The following is a 23601-nucleotide window of genomic DNA, read 5'->3' on the forward strand; positions in this document are numbered from 1 at the left end:
ATAGCTAAGGGCATGGAAGAAAATTACATTAATTTGCCTGTTTATGCCAACATGTAGCTAATCTATGTGAACAGGAACTAACAGTTATGTGAAGGCTTTATCCTTTGGAATTTTTTGGAGATTGTATTGTTTAGCTGAAAAACCCACTTTGTATAAGAAAGTAGTCTTAATGCAAAAACAGCATGCCTTTTCATAGGAGTTTTTCTCTAATATTTTTCTGTCTCTTAATTTCACATGTGAAACTGTAGCACTTGCATACTTTTCACATCAAAATGTTGCAAGCTAATCTTTTAACAAGAAAACAAACTTCTAGCTATCAAAAATAGGTCTCATACTGACATATTTAGCTCAGTGACTTTAGAGATTATTGTTTTGCTAGTCAGTTAACTTGCTATTTTACCCCAAAAAGTTACAATGTTAAAATAGAATCATTTTATCATTGGTTTCCAGATTACACATTTTCAATTTGCAGTCTTGACATGGGGACTTAATCAAAGCTCTGAAAGTAGGGCCCAGTCTTTTCTTTCAATTTACCATTCTCTGACAGAAGGGCTTTGCAGGTTTGCATCCCTTTAACTGACTGGCTTGGTATCACCAAGTGAATAATTAATGTTGTTTATTATGAAAAGGAAGAACAGAATGCAGCACTTGTCCTTTCATCCGTGCTGAATTAGAGTAAGAAAGATTAAAAGGAAAAACAAAACATATTCTGGTGTCTGATGCTGGGCTGATATGAGTGAGAGTACCGAGGTTTATTATTATCTGTTGATGCCTGTTTGCTGTCAACAGGGTCGGTATTTCCTGCAGTCAGAGCTGTATTTTCAGTGTGCTTTGACCTTTGTGCAGATAAGAGCCTAGTGGTGAATACAAGCATCCAAGCCCTTTGGAGGCAGTCTGGGAAGGGAGAGCAGCCCAGCAGTTCAAGCCCTTTTCCTTAGAAAGTACCTACTTCTGCTGCTCCCACCCATTCCTAGACTTTTTTTGGGTCACTGCTGGGGTTCCTGCATACCCACACTGTGCGTGCCCAACTAGTGTAGCTGCTGTTGTTCATGTGGTGGTGTGGTGACAGGGAAGCAGAGGGCAGACTCCTCAATCTCTTGTAAGGTTTTGTTTGTTCTTCTGACTTCTGACTGCAATTTTTGTGTTTTGCCCATAAATACTTTGTCTCAGTGCTTTGGGACCAGGTACTTTTAAGTGTTACTGGTTATACGTGTTAAAGTTACTCGTAGATAATTGTGTTTTAGAGCAGCTTGAGAGTTTTCTCTGCAGCAAGGCAGAGAGGCAAGAGGGAAAGTTGTCTCTTCCTAGACCACTGTCCCCATTTTGCCTTGCTACTGCAAGCTGATTATACAGGAAAAAAAAAAAAAGCCATTTTTTTCCATTGGGTCTCACGCTGTTCCTCTCAGCATTATGCCTGGCCACAGATCAGGCCCAGTCTGGACTGAAGGTTTCAAAGCAAGTCCTTGCTTTGTCCCTTTTACTCTCAGACACAAGGTCAAAATTACAAAGCTCAGGCTAATGCATCTGTTTTTCCTCTGACTGTGTCTGCTCCCTGCTGTCACCCTGTTTCAAGTTTATTTCTGGTCAGAGGGAATGAATGCTCTGGGAGAGGAGCAACTGTTGCTGGGCTCTTCTGGGAAGAGCTACACTCCAAACCAAGCTGGGGAGGACACTTCTTTCCCTGCATTTCACAGCTGAGCCCCTGGCCTATTGTCCATGCTGTTCTCAGTTGAAACAACAAATCCTTTTCCATCCACAGTCCGGCAAGTTCTCCAGCAGCTCCCCTCCGTGCCAGAGCCAGCCCCAGGGCCTGCAGTACGCCGAGGATGCTGCCGAGCACGAGAACATGAAGGCAGTGCTGAAGACCTGCTCCGTGGGCGGCGACAGCACCATGGCACTCGGAGTCCGCACTCGGAGCCGGGCCAGCCGAGGTAAGTGCCAAAATCTCCTCGTGGCCACATTTCTTGTACTGTGGTAGCCACGTAGAGACCCAAACATGGGTCGTGTCCCCATTTGGTAGCGCTCACAGCTGAAAAGGTAGAAGGGGAAATCCCAGTGGTGTGTTCATGATAGAAGTGATTTGAGGCATGGGGATTGTCTTAGGTTGCAATACAGGATGTGACCATGAGTATGTATTCTGTCACCACCTGTTGAAACCAGGTGAGGCAGTGATCCTTATCTCCATTGCAGATACTCTCTGCTAATGGGCCATCTGTTAAAACCAGGTGGGGCAGTCATCTTGATCTTTTCCACAACCCATCCTTCCTCCAGGATGATATGGGCTGTTAATGGGCCATTGAGTCCCGCTGCATGACTGATAAAATTACATCATCCCATTGGGAGATGCTCCACCCAGGGAGAGGAGCCAAGCCTTTCCTACCTAGATAAAAACTGAGATTTGAAACACCAAAACAGCCTTTTTTCCACTGAATTCCAGAGCAAAAACGAACCTTTCCATATTATCACTGAACCTTCAGAAAAAAACTGCACCCTTCTGCAGAACCACTGCTTCAGCTGAACCGTATCTGTTACTCCATAAAAACTGCAGCCACAATTTAATGGAACTACTACCAACACCCTGACTGACAGGGTGTCAGGTTGTATTCTGACTGTCAGTGTTTTGCATTTGCTCTTTATAATACTGTATTTCTATTTTAATTTTCCTAGTAAAAAAACCTGTTATTCCTCTTTCCCATATTTTTGCCTAAAAGCCCCTTAATTTCAAAATTATAATAGTTTAGAAGGAGGGAGTTTACATTCCCCATTTCAAAGAAAGACACCTGTCTTTCAAACCAAGACAGGGATGAAGAAGAATTTTCCAAAAGTTTGAACACATAGATCACAGCCAGAGTAGGGGTGTCAGGAGTCCAAGCCTTCAGAAATTTTCCCTGCATGATCACGGTAACTGCCCACTAACACCCCAATTCTTGCTCTCATCATGAAAGCAAAAAAGGGCCATCTTGAGAATCTAGGATGTGTTTTTTTCTTTATTTTCAGTAGAAGCAAGTAGAAAGTAGCAATTCAAATTCAAGTGAAAATACCTTGCACTGTTTTTTGAATGACTGGGGAGAGACTGGGGAGGAAATGGGTAGGAAAAAGGTGATGTATCTTTTAACCACTTCCCTGCTGAACTGCAAAGGTAACGGGTACTTGCTTTTGTCTTCCCCTCACTCCCTTACTTGCAGTACATGGAAGATGGTTCTGCAGTAAAGATGTTACACCAAAATTCAAGCCTTCATTTTCTTTTCTGGTATTTCTTCTCCTTCATATCTGAATATCTTACACATACTATTTTTTTTATGCAACTGATAACACATCCACAGCATACAACTCTTAAATCTGTCTGTGTGTGTGTGTGTGTGTGTGTGTGTGTGTGTGTAGTTTGCTAAGGCTAAAAACCATGATCCTAGCTAATTCAGAAATCTCACAGCCCCAGTGTAAGGAGCCAGTCAGCTAACTAAAGTGTGAAGATGAAATCTGCACTGCAACAAGCTGAACAGCTGATGTAATCCACTGAATGCTGATCAGGAGAGCAGCCTGATTGTGAGAGTCAGCTTGTGTTCCCCAGAAGAAATGCAGAGGCAGAAGATGGGTGGGTGAGCCAGACAAGAGCTTGTCAGGAGCAGTGTTGTAATGGAGCTGCTCCTGAAAAAGCCAGGAGATGAGGTGGCTGAGTAAAGGCCTAATCAAAGCTGTTCGTGAACTTCAGGGACATGGTATAAAATTGCCTTGTTGGTGATTTCTTAGTTGTTTGCAATTGTACCACATCTACTGTTTTGCAAAGCTAACTGTCAGTGTTCACATTGCACACTAGCATTCAAATTATTTAAAAGCAAAAAACGCACACAGAACAGTACCCAGTAGCGGAGGAACCCAAAGATGTGTTACACAATGCTCTGGGGAGTAAGAAGTGCCAGAGCCTTGGGTTCAGAAACATCGCTCACTTGTTTGTTTGTGGTTTTAACCAAAATTGCTTTCAGCTTTTCAGCTTGCCAGTTACTCTTCCACTCATAACAGAGCACACAGTCATGCCAGGACACATAGAACACATACAGCTCCACGATAAGAAGGTAAACTCTTCATTGTGAAGGGGATAAGACATGTCAAACCACACTTTATGCCCTTGTCTCCTTTGCACTAAGTTGTGATACGGATGCTCAGAAATTGTTACAGTTTTCTTTCTTTCACTACAAAAAGACCTGTGTTTCCAATTTGCATCAATCTCTAAGATGCGCCATGTCTTCTAGTGTCTTTGTAATAAGAGCAGAGAGAAACATGGTCACACAAAATTATCCATCCATGGCTTATAGGCAGCCTCTAGCAAGCATTTCCTAGAGGCAAATGTGATCAAGAGCAAGACGCCGAGGCTCAAAGGAATAGAAAGTGTGTATATAAATATATATGCATTATAATTGTGTTTGAGCTCTTGGCTCTCTGCGGATGCAGCAAAGACTAGACTATTATTTAGAAATATTCTCCATTAGGCAGATTCTTCTTTGGTTGAATTGAAGTCAGGATGACTGAGCTGCCTGCTGTAATTTCCCAAAAAACCCGATTGCAAAACCAAAGTGACGCAAGAGACTTCCTCTCTTCTCTTGCCTGAATTCACTTGCTGTATTTTTCCAGGCCGTATTGGTTCGTGGAACGCTGGCAATGACGATTCACCAAATGCGACGGATGACGCTGCAGATGAGATCATGGATCGCATTGTCAAGTCCGCCACCCAAGTGCCAAGCCAGCGAGCAGTGCCTAGAGAGAGGAAGCGGTCACGAGCTAATAGGAAGTCATGTGAGTATAAGGCTATTAAATTGCTCAAAATAAGGGAATGTGCAAATATTTATGTGTATCGGTGTAGGAATGAGGCCTTTGGTAGGCAGACATACATTGGGAGTGGCTTGAGTGTGTGCTGATGACTGGCTTATGTTCCTCTTACTACTGTTTAAACAGTATTGTATGCAGTGGGTGACTCTGTCTTCTACAGAACTTGAAATGTCCTTAGCAGAATGAGAAGAATGGTTTGTGGTGCTTTATGACAGTACTTATGCATAACTAGAGAATTCAGATCAGGACTTCAGATGGACACTGCTTAAAATGCTGTAACCTACTATGAACTGGCATAAAGCTTAACAGTTGTGTCTGTAGCTGAACTTATTCATAAAGCAAAAAGTAATTTGAGATATTTCAACTTTTAAAATCTTTCTCGTGCTGTATGCTGTCTTTCCGCAGCCCTGAAAACAAAATGTCTACTGCTGCTTGGCTGCAAAGTGGTTATAGAGGAGTTTAACTTCCACTGGGAAGAAAAGGTAGCACATTTATAAGGTGGTCTTTCAATGGTGTAGTGTGGCCTTGGGGCTGACCTGCGGCACCCCAGTTTGAGGAGTTTGGTTTCATGGTTTAGTAAGTGCAATGTTTAAGAGGTGATGAACTTTCTGGGTTTGTTTGTTTTTCCTCATATGCAGAAACTAGGGCAAATACTATGAGAAGGATAGCTACCCAAAGAATGTAAGATGTTAGTGTTTAACGTCATTAACCATATGTGGCTTTTTGACTACCTTTCCATCCATTTTTTTAGCATTTCTGGGAAGTTAGGACAAAGAGGAGACAACAACAGTGAGTGAAAAATGACACAGATTTTCTTTCTTGTGGAGTTGTTCTGACATAATGGGTGATCAAAAACACTTGGTATTTGCTATAAAAACTAGCATGTGCTGAAAGCATATTCACTTTGCCCAACATTCTAAGAAAGGAACTTCTGCATGTGGCAAGAGCAGAGGAAAAGTGGACGCTGGTTACATGAGCCAGTCTCTAAACCAAGAAAATGAGCTGACACTGGATTGTCTGTCTTACTTTCTGTCATACACTGTGCTTTACCTCTTTGTGGCATCACCTGCTTCTACCCACTTTCCTACACAGTTCTAGTGCTCTGCACGTGCTGACTGCTGCAGTTGGCTTGTGTATATCAAATAAATCTCCAATATGTTTACCTATTTCCATGCTTTATCCCTATTTCCATGGTTTATCCCATGCTAAAGTATTTCTTCTGTTGGCAACACTGTCTTTGTCCATACGTATACCAAAACCTCTCATTCCCAATTTTTGCTAAATACTTTTTTGCCGAAGGAAGCACTTGCTGCAGAAACAACAATACAGGATAATGGTAATAAAAATACCATGTATTTTTCAGTGGAACTGGCTTTTATACTCAGTAAAAACATTAACAGGGATTAAACATTCAGTAAATGTTTAGGCTGGAACTGATTTCCATTGTAATTAATCATGATAGAATCCAGTTCTTGTGACTGTTTGTTCTTCAAGATCTGGATGAGACAGTTAAGTGGATTAAAAGACAGTTTCAAAACAAACATAAAGTTCAGTAGTTTAATGTCCCTTTTAGCTGACGTGCAGAAGCGTAGAAGGAGAATATCCTAACTGTACTGTTTCAATCTGATAGATAGTCAATATACCTGGATTATGAACTAATGAAGTAGTTTATCCTTAAAATACACTCAGCTGGACTGATAATATGATATATCCAGGAAATGAAGAGAGATCAGCCCTTGCTAATGCATGATTCAAGTTAAATGAGCAGAAGATATCCCAGTTAGAAACACATAAACATATAAGAAAGTAGTTTTTCAGGCATATCTCAATGATTTAGATTACCAGACACTATAATATTTATTACCTGTAGAGCCAAGAGACCCTATTATCTGATAGGTTTAATTCATTACCTTCAACCTTCAGAATCCCATACACATCTTCTGGCTTTTGCCATGAACTTGGTATTCAATCTATTCATGGACATCAATGAGGAACTCACCTGAAAGGAATTATTTTCCCTGTGCATCATGTTGCATACATCTCATTGCTTTCAGTGCACAACTGGAAATCTTGTAAGGCTTACTTAGTATTCAGCAAAGATTTTAGTGAGCATGAACTAACATACATGGTATTAGCAAAATCAGAAACTCAAAGATCTATACGCAGTCTCACTATAAACATTAGCTGTGGTTCCAGCAGAAGGTTCTCATGGGCAAGGCATTTTTTCCTTGAAAAAAAGACAATGAAATGTGAAGTAAAGAAAACCAACAAACTAATTATTCAAGTCATTTATAGCTAGGGGAAAACATAAATAGGTTTATGGAAAATGTTATGTTAAATTCAGGAAATTGTTGCAGTGGAAAAATGAGACATATTAATATGTTCATTTAAGGCATTTTACCTTTTGTGGTTGTTGAGCAGTGCCACCATAACTGGTGTGGAGAGAGCTTGGTTAGGGCATAATGATGTAAAAGAGTTTGAATGCTCAGGGTAATCATCAGAACTATAGAATGAGAAGAGAAGTAAGGCAGGGAGTCATCCAACAAAAGACAGATGGAAATGTCTGTATCTTTTGGCTGAAGATAGAAGGGTCACTGATAAATAAAGATATGACTGTTAGGAAGGAATTTGTTCAGTGGGAGCTGAATTGCATAAATTTAAGGTAGATGGTAAGTGTATAACTGAGTTCCTGTGATGATCTGGAGAGATTCTGTGCTAAACTTGACACAGGAAGATCTTCATGATAAAATTTGTCATTTAGAAGTACAATAATCAACTGGAAGTCTCTGCCTTACGACAGCTGTTCAGTGACCTGCCTACCAGATATACTGGCCTTATATCTGAGAAAATAACATTGTACTTGTATTTGCTCATCAGAAAGCCACAGGATTGAATGATCCACAGAAACTGAAATGCTCTGTCACCCCCTCGAGGTAATTGTTCAAAGATGTCTTCAAAGGAAGTTGCAATGGGAAGCTTCTGCTGGTTTTTGTTTTGTTTTTCTTTTTTTTTCTCTTATATTTATATTCTGTGTGTAAAAAAATTAGACCCCAGCCACTAGGGTTGTCAATTCAACATGTTTAAAAGCATAACAATTAAATTGAAAATACACTGTTTCTGTTCTTGCAGTCTGAGGGGAACTTTCTGTGAGAAGGTTTTCTATAACATTATATGGAGATGTTCAACTTAGCAATGAAATAAAGATAATATAATTAGGATCTTCTGGTTCTTTGGTAAGTTTAGGAAAGCCTTCACAAATGGTGCCATAACAAACAACTAGTATAAGGGAAAGTTGGGATAAGAAAGTTTTAAGAACCACTCTACTTAATACTCCAAATTCCATAAAGACTAGCAGTATCATCCATAAGATACAATTTTTTACTTACGTATATTTAATTAAAGAGACTCCTCAAAATTCCGTTATAGCAAATGGGAAGATACTGCTATTTTCTTTCTTGTCCTGGCTGTCTATTTCAATATAGATCCCTTAAGAGAAAAATCAGTCTCCTCAGGATTAGACTCTTGCCATTTCTGTGTTGGTTTCATTGAACTGGATGGATCTGTCTCAGGAGAATGATACAATTCCTATGAGTTAGCATCAGGAAAAATCATATCCCAGTTTATTAAACATGAATAAACATATGGAAGATATCTGCACTAATTCTGGCATATGCTGGGCAACGCTTGTGAATTCCTTGGAAATAAATAGCCAAACAGGGCTATTTGTTTCTAAGGAAATGGCTCTCTAAACATGTCTTGACTGTGCAGCATTGTTTGCATCTAGATCTTCATCTGCCCTGGATGATGCAGTATAATGTAGGGCCCGGGTGTGAATGGTATTTGATAGTGAGTAGCACAGTGATGGTTTTATCAGATGCTGCTGGAGACACTGCATAGGGACAGCACAAAGTGAGAGGTTTGTTTTCCCCCACTTTGTTTTATCTCAGAGTGTCTCTGTGCTTCTGCACACACTCCTATTGCTCTTAGATTTTATTAAAATTTAAATTATAAGTTAAAGTTACTCAGTTAGAAAATAGAACACATAATAATTGAATCACAGCTTAATTTAATATTAGACTGAGATAAGTTGACCCAACTGATTTGTGATGTTTAAAAAGGAGAGTCATGATAATGCCTTGTTCTTTTATCAGGCTTTGAAATCATGTGCTAGGTATAGAAACCTCTCATAAGGATTTTTTTATTTTATTTGTGTAACGGCTTGCAGGGAGTTAAAAATACTTTCAAATCATGGTGCAGAAATGGGTCTGAGGCACCGCTAGAGTAGGTGGAGATAGGAATTGAGTCAAGTTTACCTGAATCCTAGACAAGTAGACTCAGGGCTGGTGGATTAAATTTAGCTACAGAACATCCTAGGTCAGGTATTTCATGCTATAAAAGTGAAATAGGAATTAGCCTGGTGTCATCAGGTGCTACAGTGTGGGCAAGAGCTCTGCCAAAGGACCAGGCATGGAGACCAGCTTTAGACAAGTTTTAGTATCACATGCAGTGCTGCTTTGGAATAAACATGTTGTAAGCAAAGTACGCCATGGGACACTATTTGAATCTGAAGGTGCATATTTTTTGTTGAGCATTCCTAGGGTACATTAACTTTTTCTTCACAATTTCTTTGTTATTTTCATTATTTTTCAGTTCCATGTCTCTGCACTCACTTTTTCTGGCTTTGAAAATGTACAGAAGTGCCAAAATACCAGGAGGGAGACTGTTCTTCTGGTATTTATAGCCTGACTAAAAGCAGGAGTTAATGGAAATTATACTTTAAAAAAAAAATTAAAACCTTGCAAGAAGAAAGACTATACAAAATGCTTTAAAGGCAAACAAGTTTACTTTGAATTTTCAATTAATTATTTAGGATTTGAGTAGCTGGATCCTATCGGGAGTTAGAGTACAGGGCAGAGTAATCTGTGATGCATATTTAGGAACCATTCTTTGCATTTAGAAAAACAAAATGTATGACTGATGATATTCAGTATCAAAGTCTGTTTGTCCCTACACAAAGTACTGAGCCTTCAGAAGGCCAATACATGGTTAAAAAAAATGTAATTATCGAATGAGAACAGAATGTGAGATAAAGCATTTAGAGCTCTGGCATCTCCATTAGATGCCAAGATAGCTTGGCTTGAATCTTGGATGTATTTTAAGTAATACATTCTTCCATCCTTAGGATGGCAAAATCTGTGGAAAAGTAGGAGAATAAGACTCCATGATCTATGATATAAAAACAAAATCAATTAATTTAAATTATTAATAGCAGTTAATGAATTAATAATAAATACCATTTTATTTAGACCACAGTAAGCTCTAGAAACTGATGTATCTGATCAGGATGAGGTCTCAGTAGTCCCCTATCTCATCTATGCCAGAGGCCAACATCAACATCCTACAGCTGTAAGAGAGCAAACAGGAGACATAGGATCATAGAAGCGCAGCATCATTCAGTTGGAAAAGACCTCCAAGTTCATCAAGTCCAACCTTTGTCTAAGTGCCACTGATACCTGTTGTTCTGTTCACATAACCATTAGCCAGTAGTTGTGTAACCCATAGGACTTACCATGAGTTTTGATAGTTGTAGATTTATTTAAATCTTGAGGCTGAATAGCTGGTTCCATGTTTTTAGTTTTGTCTGTTGTAATTGATGGCATACGTGATTGTGATGTTGACATCAATACAATTTCTAAGTTGACACACATTTAGTTATAAGTGTTCAGTTTCTGCTTTACAATGTGTGTTATGGGTTTTTTTAAGAGCTTTCTTTTAAGATTTCTGATTTTGACAGGTAGGGGTAGACATTCTACTTTTTGCATGTTCGAATGTATAGTACCTATGTATTTTAATTGGCAGTCTCCATGAGTTTCAGTCCATATCTCTCATACCTCAGGGTTTGTTCAAGAGTGTTTGCCAGGTCCCAGCGCTGTAGAGGGAACATGCAATCATCCTGTACAGTTCTGCATCACGTAGCCTTCAAAACAAAAGGGTTTTTGAAAGGTTGGTTTAAATACCTGTTTAAAAAATTGCTTGTAAAAGAGGCTTAAATTTGTTTTGCAGTCACTATTTTAGCAGAAACTGTGAGTCATTTCTAAAATGAGTATTATTCTGATAGAATTATTTCTTTTGGGGTTCCTAGCCTCAAACTTTCTGATTGAACCAGCTTTTTTTTTTTCTGTTTTTTTTTTTTTTTTAATAGAGGTCACGGAACAAATTATCCTAACCTGCACAAATATGTACATTCCTGAACTTGATTTTGGATTCCTGTACCCCTATTAGAGATTTTTTGGATTGTACTATTTGCTTAAAACTGTGGAGCATTGTTGTAATACAGCAACTGAGAAAGGGGCGAGAAGTCAGTCCCACATTGACATGGGAAGTCAGAATTAAATATTCAGTGTTTACAAAACTACGTATCCTTTATCCCTGTTTATTTTACTTCGCAGGGAGAAGAGAGAGATGAACACCTCACAAATATTCACATGTACATGTACATTACAACCCAAGCACAAAGGGCGTGGTGTAGGAGCAAGGAGAGAACTGCTGCTACAATGGGTGATCCCAGGTGGTTTTAGAGTGGTTGTCACCTCATGGAACTAAGTTCCTGTCCAGGTGGAGCCAGTGTCCCCCCCCGGATCTGACAGCATAGGCAGAACCTCCTTGTGCTGTGTCTCCAGCACTGGGAGAACCAAATGCCACTTCCCGTGGGCTTCTAGACAAGGACTTACAAGTGCTGGAATCTCTCTGGCCATCTCTTCTTAGCCAGGTGGCACTTCCTTAATTTCAGGGGAGAGTAAGCTGAAGGTAATGCAGGGGAAACTGGCAGGAGATAAGCAGCTGATAAAGAGCAAGTGCTATCAGTATTATATGTAGGGAAAAAAGCTGTTCCTGTTCCTTGGTCACGGCATATTGGCATTGACATCTATATAAGTACCATTATGGTACACAGTTTTGCTACTTTTTCAACTGCAGTTCAGCAGGAAGAGAAAATAACTTTATTCCATTTGTTTGCATCTTACAGGAGATACAAATTGTTGTTTTCACTTTTGCCAGTTTGCCATTCACTGCATCAGTGAATTCATCTATGTTGTCCTCTGATTTCAACTGATGTATTTTTCAGGTAGAAGCTTTTGAATTCTTGTCACAGGATTAATTCCCAAAAGTAGGGAGTTTTAATTATTTTTAAAATATGGATAGTTGAGTTGCACACCATTAATCCAGAGTTAATAGGATAAGTATCTAGTTTGCTTTCTCTCAGTATTAAAGTGACTTGCAAATTTTTATCCAGTCAGAAATTTATTCCTTATTTGCATTATCCTTCTCTCCTGAAAGAGCATGACTTTCAGCCTCCTGGTAGGAGCTCGGCGGCAGTGAGCTGCAGGCTGACAAAATCACCGAGTTCTTCTGGAAAGCACCTCATCTGAGTGCAAGAGAAGGCAGAGAGGCACAGGGCATCTTTTCACACTGCCTTTCTAAAGAAGTTCAGCAAAGAAACACGATCTCCTGCCTGGCTTTCCAGAGCGCAGCGCTGCCACAGCTGCCAAAGGGAGCCCTCTGCTGCTACCAAGGAGATTAGCAGGAGGAGCTGGGAAGGCAGGGATTTGCTTGGACACGAGTGTCAGAAGTGTTTGGAGGGAAATCTCTATTAGAAGATGAACAAAAACGTTTCACAAAAAGATATTTTGCATTTATCTTCCCCAGAACTATGACCAAGAAATAATAGATTAGATATAGACGTAGATGTAGAGGTAGATGTAGACGTAGATGTAGATGTAGATGTAGATGTAGATGTAGATGTAGATGTAGATGTAGATGTAGATGTAGATGTAGATGTAGATGTAGATGGATATAGATATATGGCTCTCTCTAGGCAGAAAAACACCATCTGATTAGTGAATTTACAAGATTGTTTTGATAATAGTTACTTTTCATCTGATGGGCTCATAGAGAGATTGCCTTTTACTCTTTTATTCCCCAGCATGGATTCCTAATGTCAATAGTTAATTTGCATTCCACAGAACCCAGGCGCTCAAGCTTGGTCACACTCCTCTGCCAAGTCACTCTCCAAGAGACATCTCTGTGTTCAGATCTTGATAAACCCCCTTAGTGGGTCATTTTAAAATTCCAGATGATGAATGGTGTTAGATGATTTACTTTTTGTATCCCATCTCCTGTATTTTTTCAACCTGTATATTGATAATGCATAGTCAGGTCTTCAAAATAGCATATAGTGACTTAGTCATGACTCACTATATACTCAGACATGCAGCCTTGGTTGCTGGTGAGCTTTATGCTCTTGATGCTTTGCCTATTATTAGTGGCATCACTTCTGACTGGTGAAGTTAAGTGGGAGAAATTATGAAAGAGGTGGCAGCAGGATTGCTTTTAGAAGTAACTCGTCATAGTGGAATTAATGTAAATTAAGGGGATTTTGTCATAGAAGGCTTTCAAGGAAGGAGTTAAATCTTTTCTGCTTTACTGTTAGGACTGTGTAAATGATGATCTGTGAAATACATGAAGTTAGAAACTTTAACAGTTTCAACTACATGTTAAATATTACTTTGAAAACCCGTATGTTCTTCATGCAGCCCAGGTTCTCTAAAGCAATGTTACTTTTTGTTCCCTATAACATAAGCCACCTGGAGATGAAAGACAAATTTAGCTTTCCTTATGAAGTGCTAGTTTGTCCTTTCCCACTGCTAGACTCCTCTTTATGTCACAGCCACCATAAGTTACACCAAGAAATGGTTGTGACCTACTAAATTTCTTGTTTGGAGAGACTTCTGCCATCTATGATATGCTGACAGGACTCAAAGCAAAGCTGCAGAATAATAATAATAAATAATATGTTGTTTCCGAGAACTTTCTATGTGTGTGACCCAGACAAAGACCACATTTCAGTTGTCTGTACTTCTTCAGAGAAGTGTGTGATATATTCCAAAAATTCACCTACAAATCTCTGTAAGAAAATTGCTACACATTATTAAGCATTTAGGCCTACTCATATTAAGCAATGATATATGCATAATTAAACATAACTTATATAGACAGTGGCATAAAAATATGACAAGGATTAAAATAAGAAAATATGAGCAAGGTTGTCTGGATTGAACTTTTAAGTTGCAAATTGCCATTGCTGGACTCAATGTACTAAAGTCCAAGACAATATGTTAAATGTAATTATATGAGAACATAGAGTAGATGTATGGATGTGGATAGGTAACAGAAAAATAAAACTAATATACATGAAATGAAATGAGATGATGGAGCTGGCCTGTATTGTCTCTTACAATGTTCCCTTCCTGCTGTCCTCACTGTGTAATTTACAGCCACTTGGATTTTCTTTATTCCAAATCAGCAACTTGCAGCTGCTTTACCTTTGCAGCTGGCACCGAGGAAAAGTTCTGTGGCTGCCACATCTTTGTAGCAGGAATGGCACTCATTCTGTGGCTGCCAGAGCAGGAGAATGGTCACACCTATTCTGCTTTACAAGTGACTCACACAAATGTAGACACACATGCCAAAAAACATTGCAAATGCAAGAATAAATGGCGCCAGCCAGACTGATCTTTACTGTTTGTTGAATCTTTAAAAAAAAATGTAGGGAGAGAGGAAATTAGAACTGCTATTTGCTCTTAAAAAAAACTACCAAACCCTAGATAATTATATTCTCTGACAAAGCTATGCTTCAGGATTTACTCTTTTTTTCCATCATAGTGTGAGGGCTGTGTATCTCTGTAAATTTTGACCCAATAGGCAGAGTCAAAGTCATTGAGTTCATTATAAGCACACTGCATTCTGCCAACATATCAAATAGAATTCTAGATTTCATTATTAACAAAGAGTATCATACCCTCTAACCCCAGAAAAACAACATTTACTTTCTTGGTTATGGGATCTCAGCAGGCTTTGCTTGTGACAAGAGAAAAAGTTATTTTCTCTCTATGTTATGTTTCTTTAGCAAATGTTTTAAAAATCTCTTGAAGAACCTAAAAGGTCATTTGAAAGTCTTATTTTTATTGTCACTGCCTCCAAAATACATTCCATAACTCAGCTTAATGTGATCTGCAGCAAGCCAAAAATTTACAATCCAAGATATTATGTCTAGTCCAGTTAGAGACATGACAAAGTTCAGTGAAGCAGGGAGAGTGAAGATCTAGGTTGAGAAATGTAATTTTGCATTGTCTGTAAAACACAGAAGGAAAATATCTCCCTGCATTCAGTTTTGATGACAGAACATGTTCATGACCTAAAGTAGAGGAGCCCTACCAAGCTTTACGAGGAAATAGACAAACAACTGAGGATGTCAAGACAAGGTTCACCCACCTCCCACAGCAGTTTTGGCTCCTGCAGATAACTCAGCTTTCTTCTGGTTTCATCGCCCACAAGCTTCCATATTCAACAAGTCAGTGCAGAGAATTGTGGGGCTGGAACTTGTGTTGCCATGTATGGTGCACCCATCCTCTGTATCTTCAGATGAGGAAATGTAATTTATGCATACACATACAATTGTTATGTGAAGAAACCCTCTATTAAACTTCTTTCATCTCTGTAAGTGTATAATACTTCAAAAACTAAGTGGCTTCATTTGTGTCAGACTGGCCTGTTGCATTTTAGGGTTAAGAATTCCCTCATCTGAGTCTGGACCATGCTTCTGTCATCCTTCTATCATGGTTCTGTTATCCTTCCAGTTGCCTGTTGATGGTGGACAGCTTTAATCTTGCCAGTAGCCACAGTATATTGCAGCATTTGGCCCCACATGCTTAGTTCATACCAGTCAGCAGCCATCAGTTTCTACGGGAATCATTCTGTCACTGAAAATACTCTTTACATCTTTGCTTTTTATTATTTTCTTGACAATCTCATTATGACCACCAAAGTTCTGCATTGTTTGTAGCTCTTTTTTCCTATTTTTTTCTTTTTTCTTTTTTTCCTGTTGGCCTTTATACCTTAAGTTACAGTAATATTTTAAACTCAAGTTATCATTCTCTGTATTAAAGGAGAGCTAAGTTAGATCCAAGGGACGTTTTGTATGATTAGCTACATATATCCCAGCAATTCATTGAGTATTGTCATTCCTGCTTGTTTTGCAGTGGCACAAAAAATACAAGTGTGGGGTTGGTCTCCAAACTTCTTGTGTGAATCATACAGCAAACCCAGAACAGGATACTCATCTTTACTCCCTGCTACATACAGGATTTCTTTTCTTCAGTCATCAGAGGGTTAATGCAAAATGCTGTCAGTCTAATACTTCAGTATGTTCGATAGGTTGGTGTCTGGAGATTCAGAGATTTATCTTGTTTAACATAAAGAAGACTACTTGCTTTTCCATGAAGATGGTTTCTACCATAGTATTTTAACTCCTAATTATGGTTTCTGAATATAAACTCCTGTAGTTTTCTTCAAAGAAACCTATATGTTATTGTAGATCCATTTTCCTAGTGGACTAGTAATTCTCTTACTCAGGCTGATGGACGAATTTAAACTGTGTTCTGCTTGGTAGAAGTTACAGAGGCACTCATTTTTTTTTCAGTTGTTAAATAGAGTCTCAGCTCAATTATTTGTGCAGTAGCAATTGTCCTAATCTAAAGAAGGTTGTTCTAGATTTATCATATAATAAATAAGAGCAGAATTTAGCTGAGTCCAATACCTAACCAGTGTTAGTACATCAGTTCCTGTGAAGTGTTTACCAACAGGAATGAGAATTTGTTCTCTTCCTATCTGACAAGAAAAAATAGCTTTGTTTTACAGCAATTAATGTGCTCACTTTGAAAATAGTGAGTGAGGAGTGAGTGAGTGAGTGAGTGAGTGAGTGAGTGAGTGAGTGAGTGAGTGGTCAGAGAGAATCAGGGTTATGTGTGAGTGCAGTCCTGAATGCATTTGGTTTGACACTTCTGCAGAAGCATCTAAAATGAGGAAATTAATCCTGCATTTGGTTTTCTGGTTCATTTTGAATCAGTGGGAAGATGTAATGTCATCTAGACAACCACCCTGGGAAAATTTGGTCTCCTGTATTTTTAGCATGACACTATTGTCTGGTGGCCAAACAAGCAACAGTCCATGTTTGGCTGTTGATGTTACAGAGGGTAAAGAAAAAAAGCATTCAGGGGAGAGGCAGTGCAGGCAGCTAAGCAGGTCGAATACACAGAGAAATCCTTAGGTTTAATGTGACAGAAATGTTTCTGCTGCAGCTTTCTTGGATTTTTTCTTCCACTCCTCATACAGTTCATTTTTGATACAGAAATAAGCATTGGGTGATTCACTGAGACCTTAAGATCCTAAGGTATTCCACAGCATATGTCTAGAAATTAACACTTGTCACCATGGACATTTTGGATAATAAACCTGAGAAGCCAGAAAGAGTGCCAGTGATACGAATTGACTCAAAAGTCCTGTTGGGTATTCTTCACCAAGGAGAAGAGCATTTTCTGAAGTTTGTTTCTCTTCTGGCAGTACTTTTTTGGCCTTTCTTAAACCTAGCTTTGTCAGTTTCATTTAAATTTGCAGTGCTTTAAGACAAGTATTGGTAAACTTTGGAGATGCTGCTGATCATTAATGTAGGAAAAACTGGGTATCCTAAAAGGCTGTCATGCATACCCTGGTGGGTGTTTAATAATACAAATAATCCAGGAAAAAGGAGTGAGCTTTAAAAAAAAGTTTTCAAGTAAGGGTTTGATAATGGAGGAACTTGAAATGTGACATTCCCATCTCATTTGATTAACCTGAGCAACTGATGAAAATGGTTTGACAATCAAACATAGATCCCATTCAATCAACCTGCATGGTATCAAATGTTCAGATATGCCATATTCTTCCTTTATCTTATCCCCTTGTTTTCTATGCCAATCCATTCCCTTCTCTCACTCCTGCTCAGCCCTTGAGTGTGACCACCCAGTTTCAGTTATTTGGACTGGATATCTCAGTAAATGAGAGATCTTAATTGTGCTAAATGATGCCAGAACTCCTTGACCACTCTTTGCAATTGGTTTCTCTAAGATTAGTTTCCTCTAAAGTTCACTGTTTCAAGGCCCCAAATATATTCTGTTCAATATTAAGTCACTATTTATGCTTTGCATGCAGCTTGAACCTCTCAATATGCATTTTGTACTTGAGGAACATTAAAGTGTGAACACCCCACTTGTGTCTTGAATTAAAGTTCATCCACCTGAAAGTCAGCGCCAGTAAAACTAGGAGGACGCTGATGCTCAGTGTCTGCAGTCTCACAGTCACTTGTTCCTGAATGAAAAAGGCAATCACAAACTTTAAAACTCTTGTCAGGGGCTGAAGTTCAGAACGCTCTATGGAAAATCAAGAAATATGATTTTGGTTTAGATCTATTATTTAACTTCACTTAAAATGCTGCAGACTAACAATAGCAAAGATGACACAAATGGCACTGGGGTTGGGGAACATTACAAAAGAAAGGGGAGCATTTATGAAAACAGTAGTTTTAATGATTTTAATAAACTATAAAGTGGTCATGTTTATAGTCTTTTAACTTTAGGAGGGAAGGGTTTTACACATTTAAAAACTCTCAAAGGATTTAATAGTGATAAATTCAATAGATCCCTTTAAAGATCCCAAAGCTCTTTTAAAAAAATCATATGAAATTATAAAATAATGGGGCAGATTATACTTTCTATGGACTGAAAATCAACTGATACAATTTCTGAGGAAAAAAAAGGTTTTAAAAACCTGGGGTATTTTTCCTTAAAACTTTTTGTTGACTAAATGTGAAATAACAAATGTATTTTTGCCTGACTGTTTGGAGTTGCTGTTGATGCTCCCATGAATTTGCCTTAGGGCATAACTTAGTGTTTCTGAACTTGAGGCCCAAAATAGGTAGCAACTTTTGATTTGATTGAGCGTGCATGTTAGCAGGGGTTTTTGCAGCTGAAAGTCTTGTGTAATTGTCAATTCTAATTGTTTGCATTTTCTTTGTTGTTTTTTTGTTTTGGTTTGGTTTTTTGTTTTTTTTTTTGTTTTCGTTTTGTTTTTTTTATTTTGTCTGATTTTGGAATTCATGACTGTGCAGTGAGAAGGACACTAAAGAGTGGGCTAACACCAGAAGAAGCCAAAGCACTGGGCCTCATCAGCACTTCTGAGATGCAGGTTTGACATCCCAGAGGTGGCAACAAGAAGAGTTGTTCATCTGAAGCACACGGGCTGAGAACCCTTCAGCGTGGCATTGAACTGCCAGCCTCCTCTGCTGCTCCCAACGTCCTGTCCTCTGTTAGTTCCATTTTAATAAGCAACAAAAAGCAAAACCCCACATCCAGGGCAGAAGAAGGGTGTGCAACAGCTCAGCATGACATCCAGACGGTAACTGAGGAAGCATTTGAGTGTTCCTAAGTGAAAGCACATGGCTTCTTCTCCTCATGGTGTGTTGATGTGGGTAGGAGGGGGCTCTCTGAGTTATCTGTCATTATGTGAGCTGTGTTAATGTTGGCTTTCCTTGTGCCCTGTTTTAGTAATTGTAAATGTATGGCATTTTGTCAATGCAAGGAACAGTCCTTAAAGAGGCAAAATAACTCCTGTTACAGCAACCCAAATTTTATTCAAGCAGTTTCATTAAGCAAAAATGGACAGTCTCTGTAACCCTGTGTTTATTGGGTGTTTTATTATTTTGCCACCAAAGAATGTAAAAATGTATGTATACTTTTGTATATGTACAGAATGAATGTGTGGACATGTGTGCATGTATCTGTACATATGCAGTCATTGTGTGAAATCATGCTTTTGCTGAAGCCAGCTGGACCATGATTTCCACTGTAGGGCCTTACTGTGCCACCTGGACAGGAGGAAAAGAATGTCTTTTTTTGCAGGAACTCAGTGCTGTTCAGTGTGATTCACCCTGTGGGGCAGGCCATGGCCTGCAATACAAATGGAGAGTTCAGGATCCTGAATTCCTGTGCATTAATGTACACTCATACAGTACATAGCTACATGCATACAGAGGAGAGAACACCATTCCTCCCTCTTGTTGAGCTGTGGTTGTACTCTGCATTTGTACAGTTTCAGAGAGATCTACATCAACAATTTTACATACTCGACAAATGCATTCGGATGCTAAGATCAAGAAGTTTTGTTCACTTGCCTGTGCCCTTCATGCTGCTTTTCTCTGCTGCAAGATAATGTGGTGGTGATTTTATTTCAATTTAATGAATCTGAATATGAAATATCCCTGCTAAACAAGCCCTGTGTTTTTGCTGTTCTTTACTGATTTTTTTGTGATTATCCTTGATACAAGTGGAGTGGATACCACAGTAAACAACTCCATTACATTTGCCCCTATCTCACAGTTTTATAATAGACTTCTGTAACTGCCCTCAGCATGTTTGAAGAACCTTTAGTCAACTCATCTGCCTTTAAGTGGGGGACATATACAGCAGTGATAGTGAATTGAACAGTCACCCCAGCCAGTGCTGAAGTATTTTGAAGAGAACTGCAAGCAACAATAACATAAAAGGGAACTTTTTAAGCCAAAGTCTGTATATGGCCAGTAGATCCTCAAGGATGCAGAAGACTGTCTCTTTCCATTGCCTTAGCCTCAAAGATTAAGGGTATGTCTGGACAGCAGTAACAGCTGAGACTTTCTTCAAGCTGCTTAAGTGAGGAACTGCAGCAGTTTAGTCATGGTAACAGGGTTCGACTTTGGCTGTAAAACACAATTGGAAAATAGAGTTAAATTATAGTCTATGCTGGGGTCCTAACGCCATAGCTGTCTTGCTTCTGGCACCCAGGTCAGGTACTGCCAGTGTATTCTACTCTGCTCTCTTTAAGGACAGGATAATCACTGAAGATTGTTAAGAGAGTTAAACCAAACACAATAAACCTTTGAAACCATGGTCATCTATCACATTGCTTTGAGTGCAGCATTCGAGTGATGACAGAGCCAGGCAGCTGACAGCATTGCAGCGAGACCTGTGGCTGAACATCCTGCCTATGCTGTCCACCCTCTTGATTGTAACATTTCATTCTTTATCTGCCAATGCCTTGGATCTCCCATGGAATAAAGGTCACTCATGAGCAATGGTTCTTAATAACAGCATTGAGTTTGATGTGGTTTTCCCCTCAATTTGTTAAAAAGCCAATTTTACAAGTAGACAAGAAGGCAGTAGTTGGGTAATCAATACAATATGTTATGTATTTGAAGGCTGTGGAAAGGAAGAAGCTGGTTGTGAAACAGAAATGGCATATAACTAATTTCCCTGTAAAATAGGCAAGACCTATGAACATCTGGATTTTAAAGTGGATCTTTATGTGCTACTCACCACTATGGACTTTTAAAGTCTTGCTCAAGGATGCTTAGAACAAATAACTGAAGGTAATGGGGGTTCGTGGAGGTGTTTGAAGTCTGAAGCAAGAGGAAGACACCCTGAATGTTGAACTGTGCTACTTGCTAAGTGATAAAGAGAGAAAAAGCAAAAATGCAACAAAGTACATGTATGCTGGCAGAGACCCTAGATTTGGTTGAAGGGACAAAATTTAAAAAAAAGTCTTTAAAAATTAATATTTTAATTAAAATATGCTGAATGTGCAAAATTGATGACCACTTGGTTGTTGGTGACCTCTTTCTAACAGGGAACAAATCTGTGTTTTGTTTAATCACAGTACAGCATCTGTCTCTGAAACAACATAGCTGATTAATTCCTTACAGTCGGGCACATGTATTTCCCAAATTGTGCAAAAATTGTGCAAAATTTTATATGCTCCTTATCAAGGAGAACATGGGAATAATATAAGTTGGAGTAAGTTCAGTGGGAAAAAAAAGATTCTCTGCATGTGTCTTACATGTGAAGCAGATTCATCCTTTTCAGTTCTTCCATGGTATGTTTTTCTGTTTCTGCTCTCTATTGAAAAACTGATAGCAGCTTTTCTGAAGAGTAACTTGGTCTTGTTTATGCAGTAGTATGAAGTCAGATAAATTCCACTGTCCTCAGCATTTATTGCAACAAGATCATCAAGCATAGTCTAGCACAGTAACTATAAGAGAGATTTCCATTTTGGTTCTTGATAAAAATGACTGACTAATCTGTAAGGTGGGAGTATTTCCTTCAGTCTGGCAGCATGTCCTGATTGTGGGAATAACATTTTTTCCCCTTCATCTAACTAGGGGATTCCACTTCTAAGTGGAGGAATTCATTATATCTGTGTGCTTCTCTCTGTCTAGTGAGGTTTTGAGCTGCTGCCTGCTCTTCCATCATTGAAAGAGCCCACCATAAGGATGTAACACTTATTTTGTGACAAGTTTTGTGTAAGATATGGATTGGTTTCTGACAAATATAAAAGTCTTGGATACACAGTGTAGTAACACATGTTCCCATTTCTTACTCAGAGATCCATGAAGGCTGTTTTTAAACACTTAATAAATATAACTACCGAAATAACAATAAACAATAACTACCTCTCTTCCCTTTCCAATAGATACAGTCACCTGCAAATGCAGTGCCCAGAGCACTGTGTCTGTTTGACTGCCACTATAATGCCTTCCTGATCTGGATGCTGAGGTAAACTTTAGCACATGAAATAACCTCCAAAGGGAAGCTATCCTAATTTTCTTTCATCTCACTTGATGTTTAAAAGTAGACTGCATGCAAATTTCTATAATCTCACTCCCAAGTGGAGATAATGCTGAGTCGCAGTTGTGTGGCTGCAGTGAAGAAACGCCTAGGGAATGATTGTGTGCCACACTTGAGAGTAAAAGATCCCTCACAAAAGTTAAATTCATCACTCTTCACCTTTCAGTCAGGCCAGGCACCAGGCTCATAGATTCCAGATGTTTTATAGCCCCTTGGCTGCTATGTATGGCCTTTCTGTTTGATAGTTCCTTGTCCATAATCCAAAATCAACCAAAAAAAAAAAAAAAAAGGTAGTTTAATGAGGGTCTTTCTTTCTCCCTTAAATGCTGGAAGCAGCTTCAAACATGGTTTTAAAAATACATTTTTTTTTTCTTTTTCTCTTTTGTCACCCTTTTTTAGTGAATCTCTGCAGTGGTTGATTCTGACAGCAAAATAAGGCATCAGTTTTGTAGACAGACAAGACTTTGGCTTTAGTGCAATAGGTGAACACACGTGAATATCAAGATATGAGTTGTTATCCCAATTTAACAGAAATTTTGAGTCAGTCTTGATGTGAGTGAACAGCAAAACCCTCCTTTAAGGCACTGCTTGCCTCTATCCAAAGGATGCACAGGGGCATTGTGTTTGGCAGGAGCATATTCCTCTCTCCTTTTCACTCCTGTAGCTCACTGCACATGTTCCAATCCTCCCGTCTCCTTCAAGGCAGGCTGAGTGTGCACTGCTGGGCAGCCTGACCCTGGGACAGTCAGATAGTGGCTCTGTGCTTGCAGCAGCAGGACATAAGAAACACTTGTTTAAGCTGGAAGGGATACGACTGTTGATGTTCCTCTGGAGAAAAAAATGCCTGAAAGAAAATAAACTGAAGTGTTTTTGAACGAGAAGATGTTTGGTTGTAGGCAACCATTGAAAACCATTCACAAACATTTGAACAGCATGTAAGGCCCACCTTCCTTTGCTTCAGCTGGGGCAGCAACTGGCTCATTGTGACCCCCAAGAAGTTTTTGGCAAGGAGTTTAATAGCAAGGAGTTTCAGAGATGTATAGTTCAATGTTTATGCCAAAAAAAAAAAAAAAATCTAATTGTTCCATTTCACATTGAGTGGCAGATAGAGATATATTTTGTTTAATCACTATCTAATACAGAGGCTTCTGTCAAAGAAGAGGTTTATTTGTAGCATTGGATGCATTTCTCCTTT

At 39.0% G+C, this 23601-nt stretch overlaps 1 protein-coding gene across 2 annotated transcripts in view; it reads left to right on the forward strand.

Annotated features, from left to right (window-relative positions):
• The window catches only part of FHOD3 (formin homology 2 domain containing 3), a 366909-nt gene extending 347655 nt beyond the window's left edge, over positions 1-19254 (forward strand). For both annotated transcript variants that reach the window (XM_062512765.1, XM_062512850.1), the window contains 3 exons: positions 1760-1931; positions 4627-4788; positions 18860-19254. In XM_062512765.1, coding sequence (XP_062368749.1) covers positions 1760-1931; positions 4627-4788; positions 18860-18942 — 417 coding nt within the window. In that variant the 3' untranslated portion in view covers positions 18943-19254. The remainder of the gene's footprint in view (positions 1-1759; positions 1932-4626; positions 4789-18859) is intronic.
• Positions 19255-23601: the final 4347 nt, after the last annotated feature.

This window comes from Cinclus cinclus, chromosome 1, assembly GCF_963662255.1.
Source record: "Cinclus cinclus chromosome 1, bCinCin1.1, whole genome shotgun sequence".
In the NCBI taxonomy this organism is placed as follows: domain Eukaryota; kingdom Metazoa; phylum Chordata; class Aves; order Passeriformes; family Cinclidae; genus Cinclus; species Cinclus cinclus.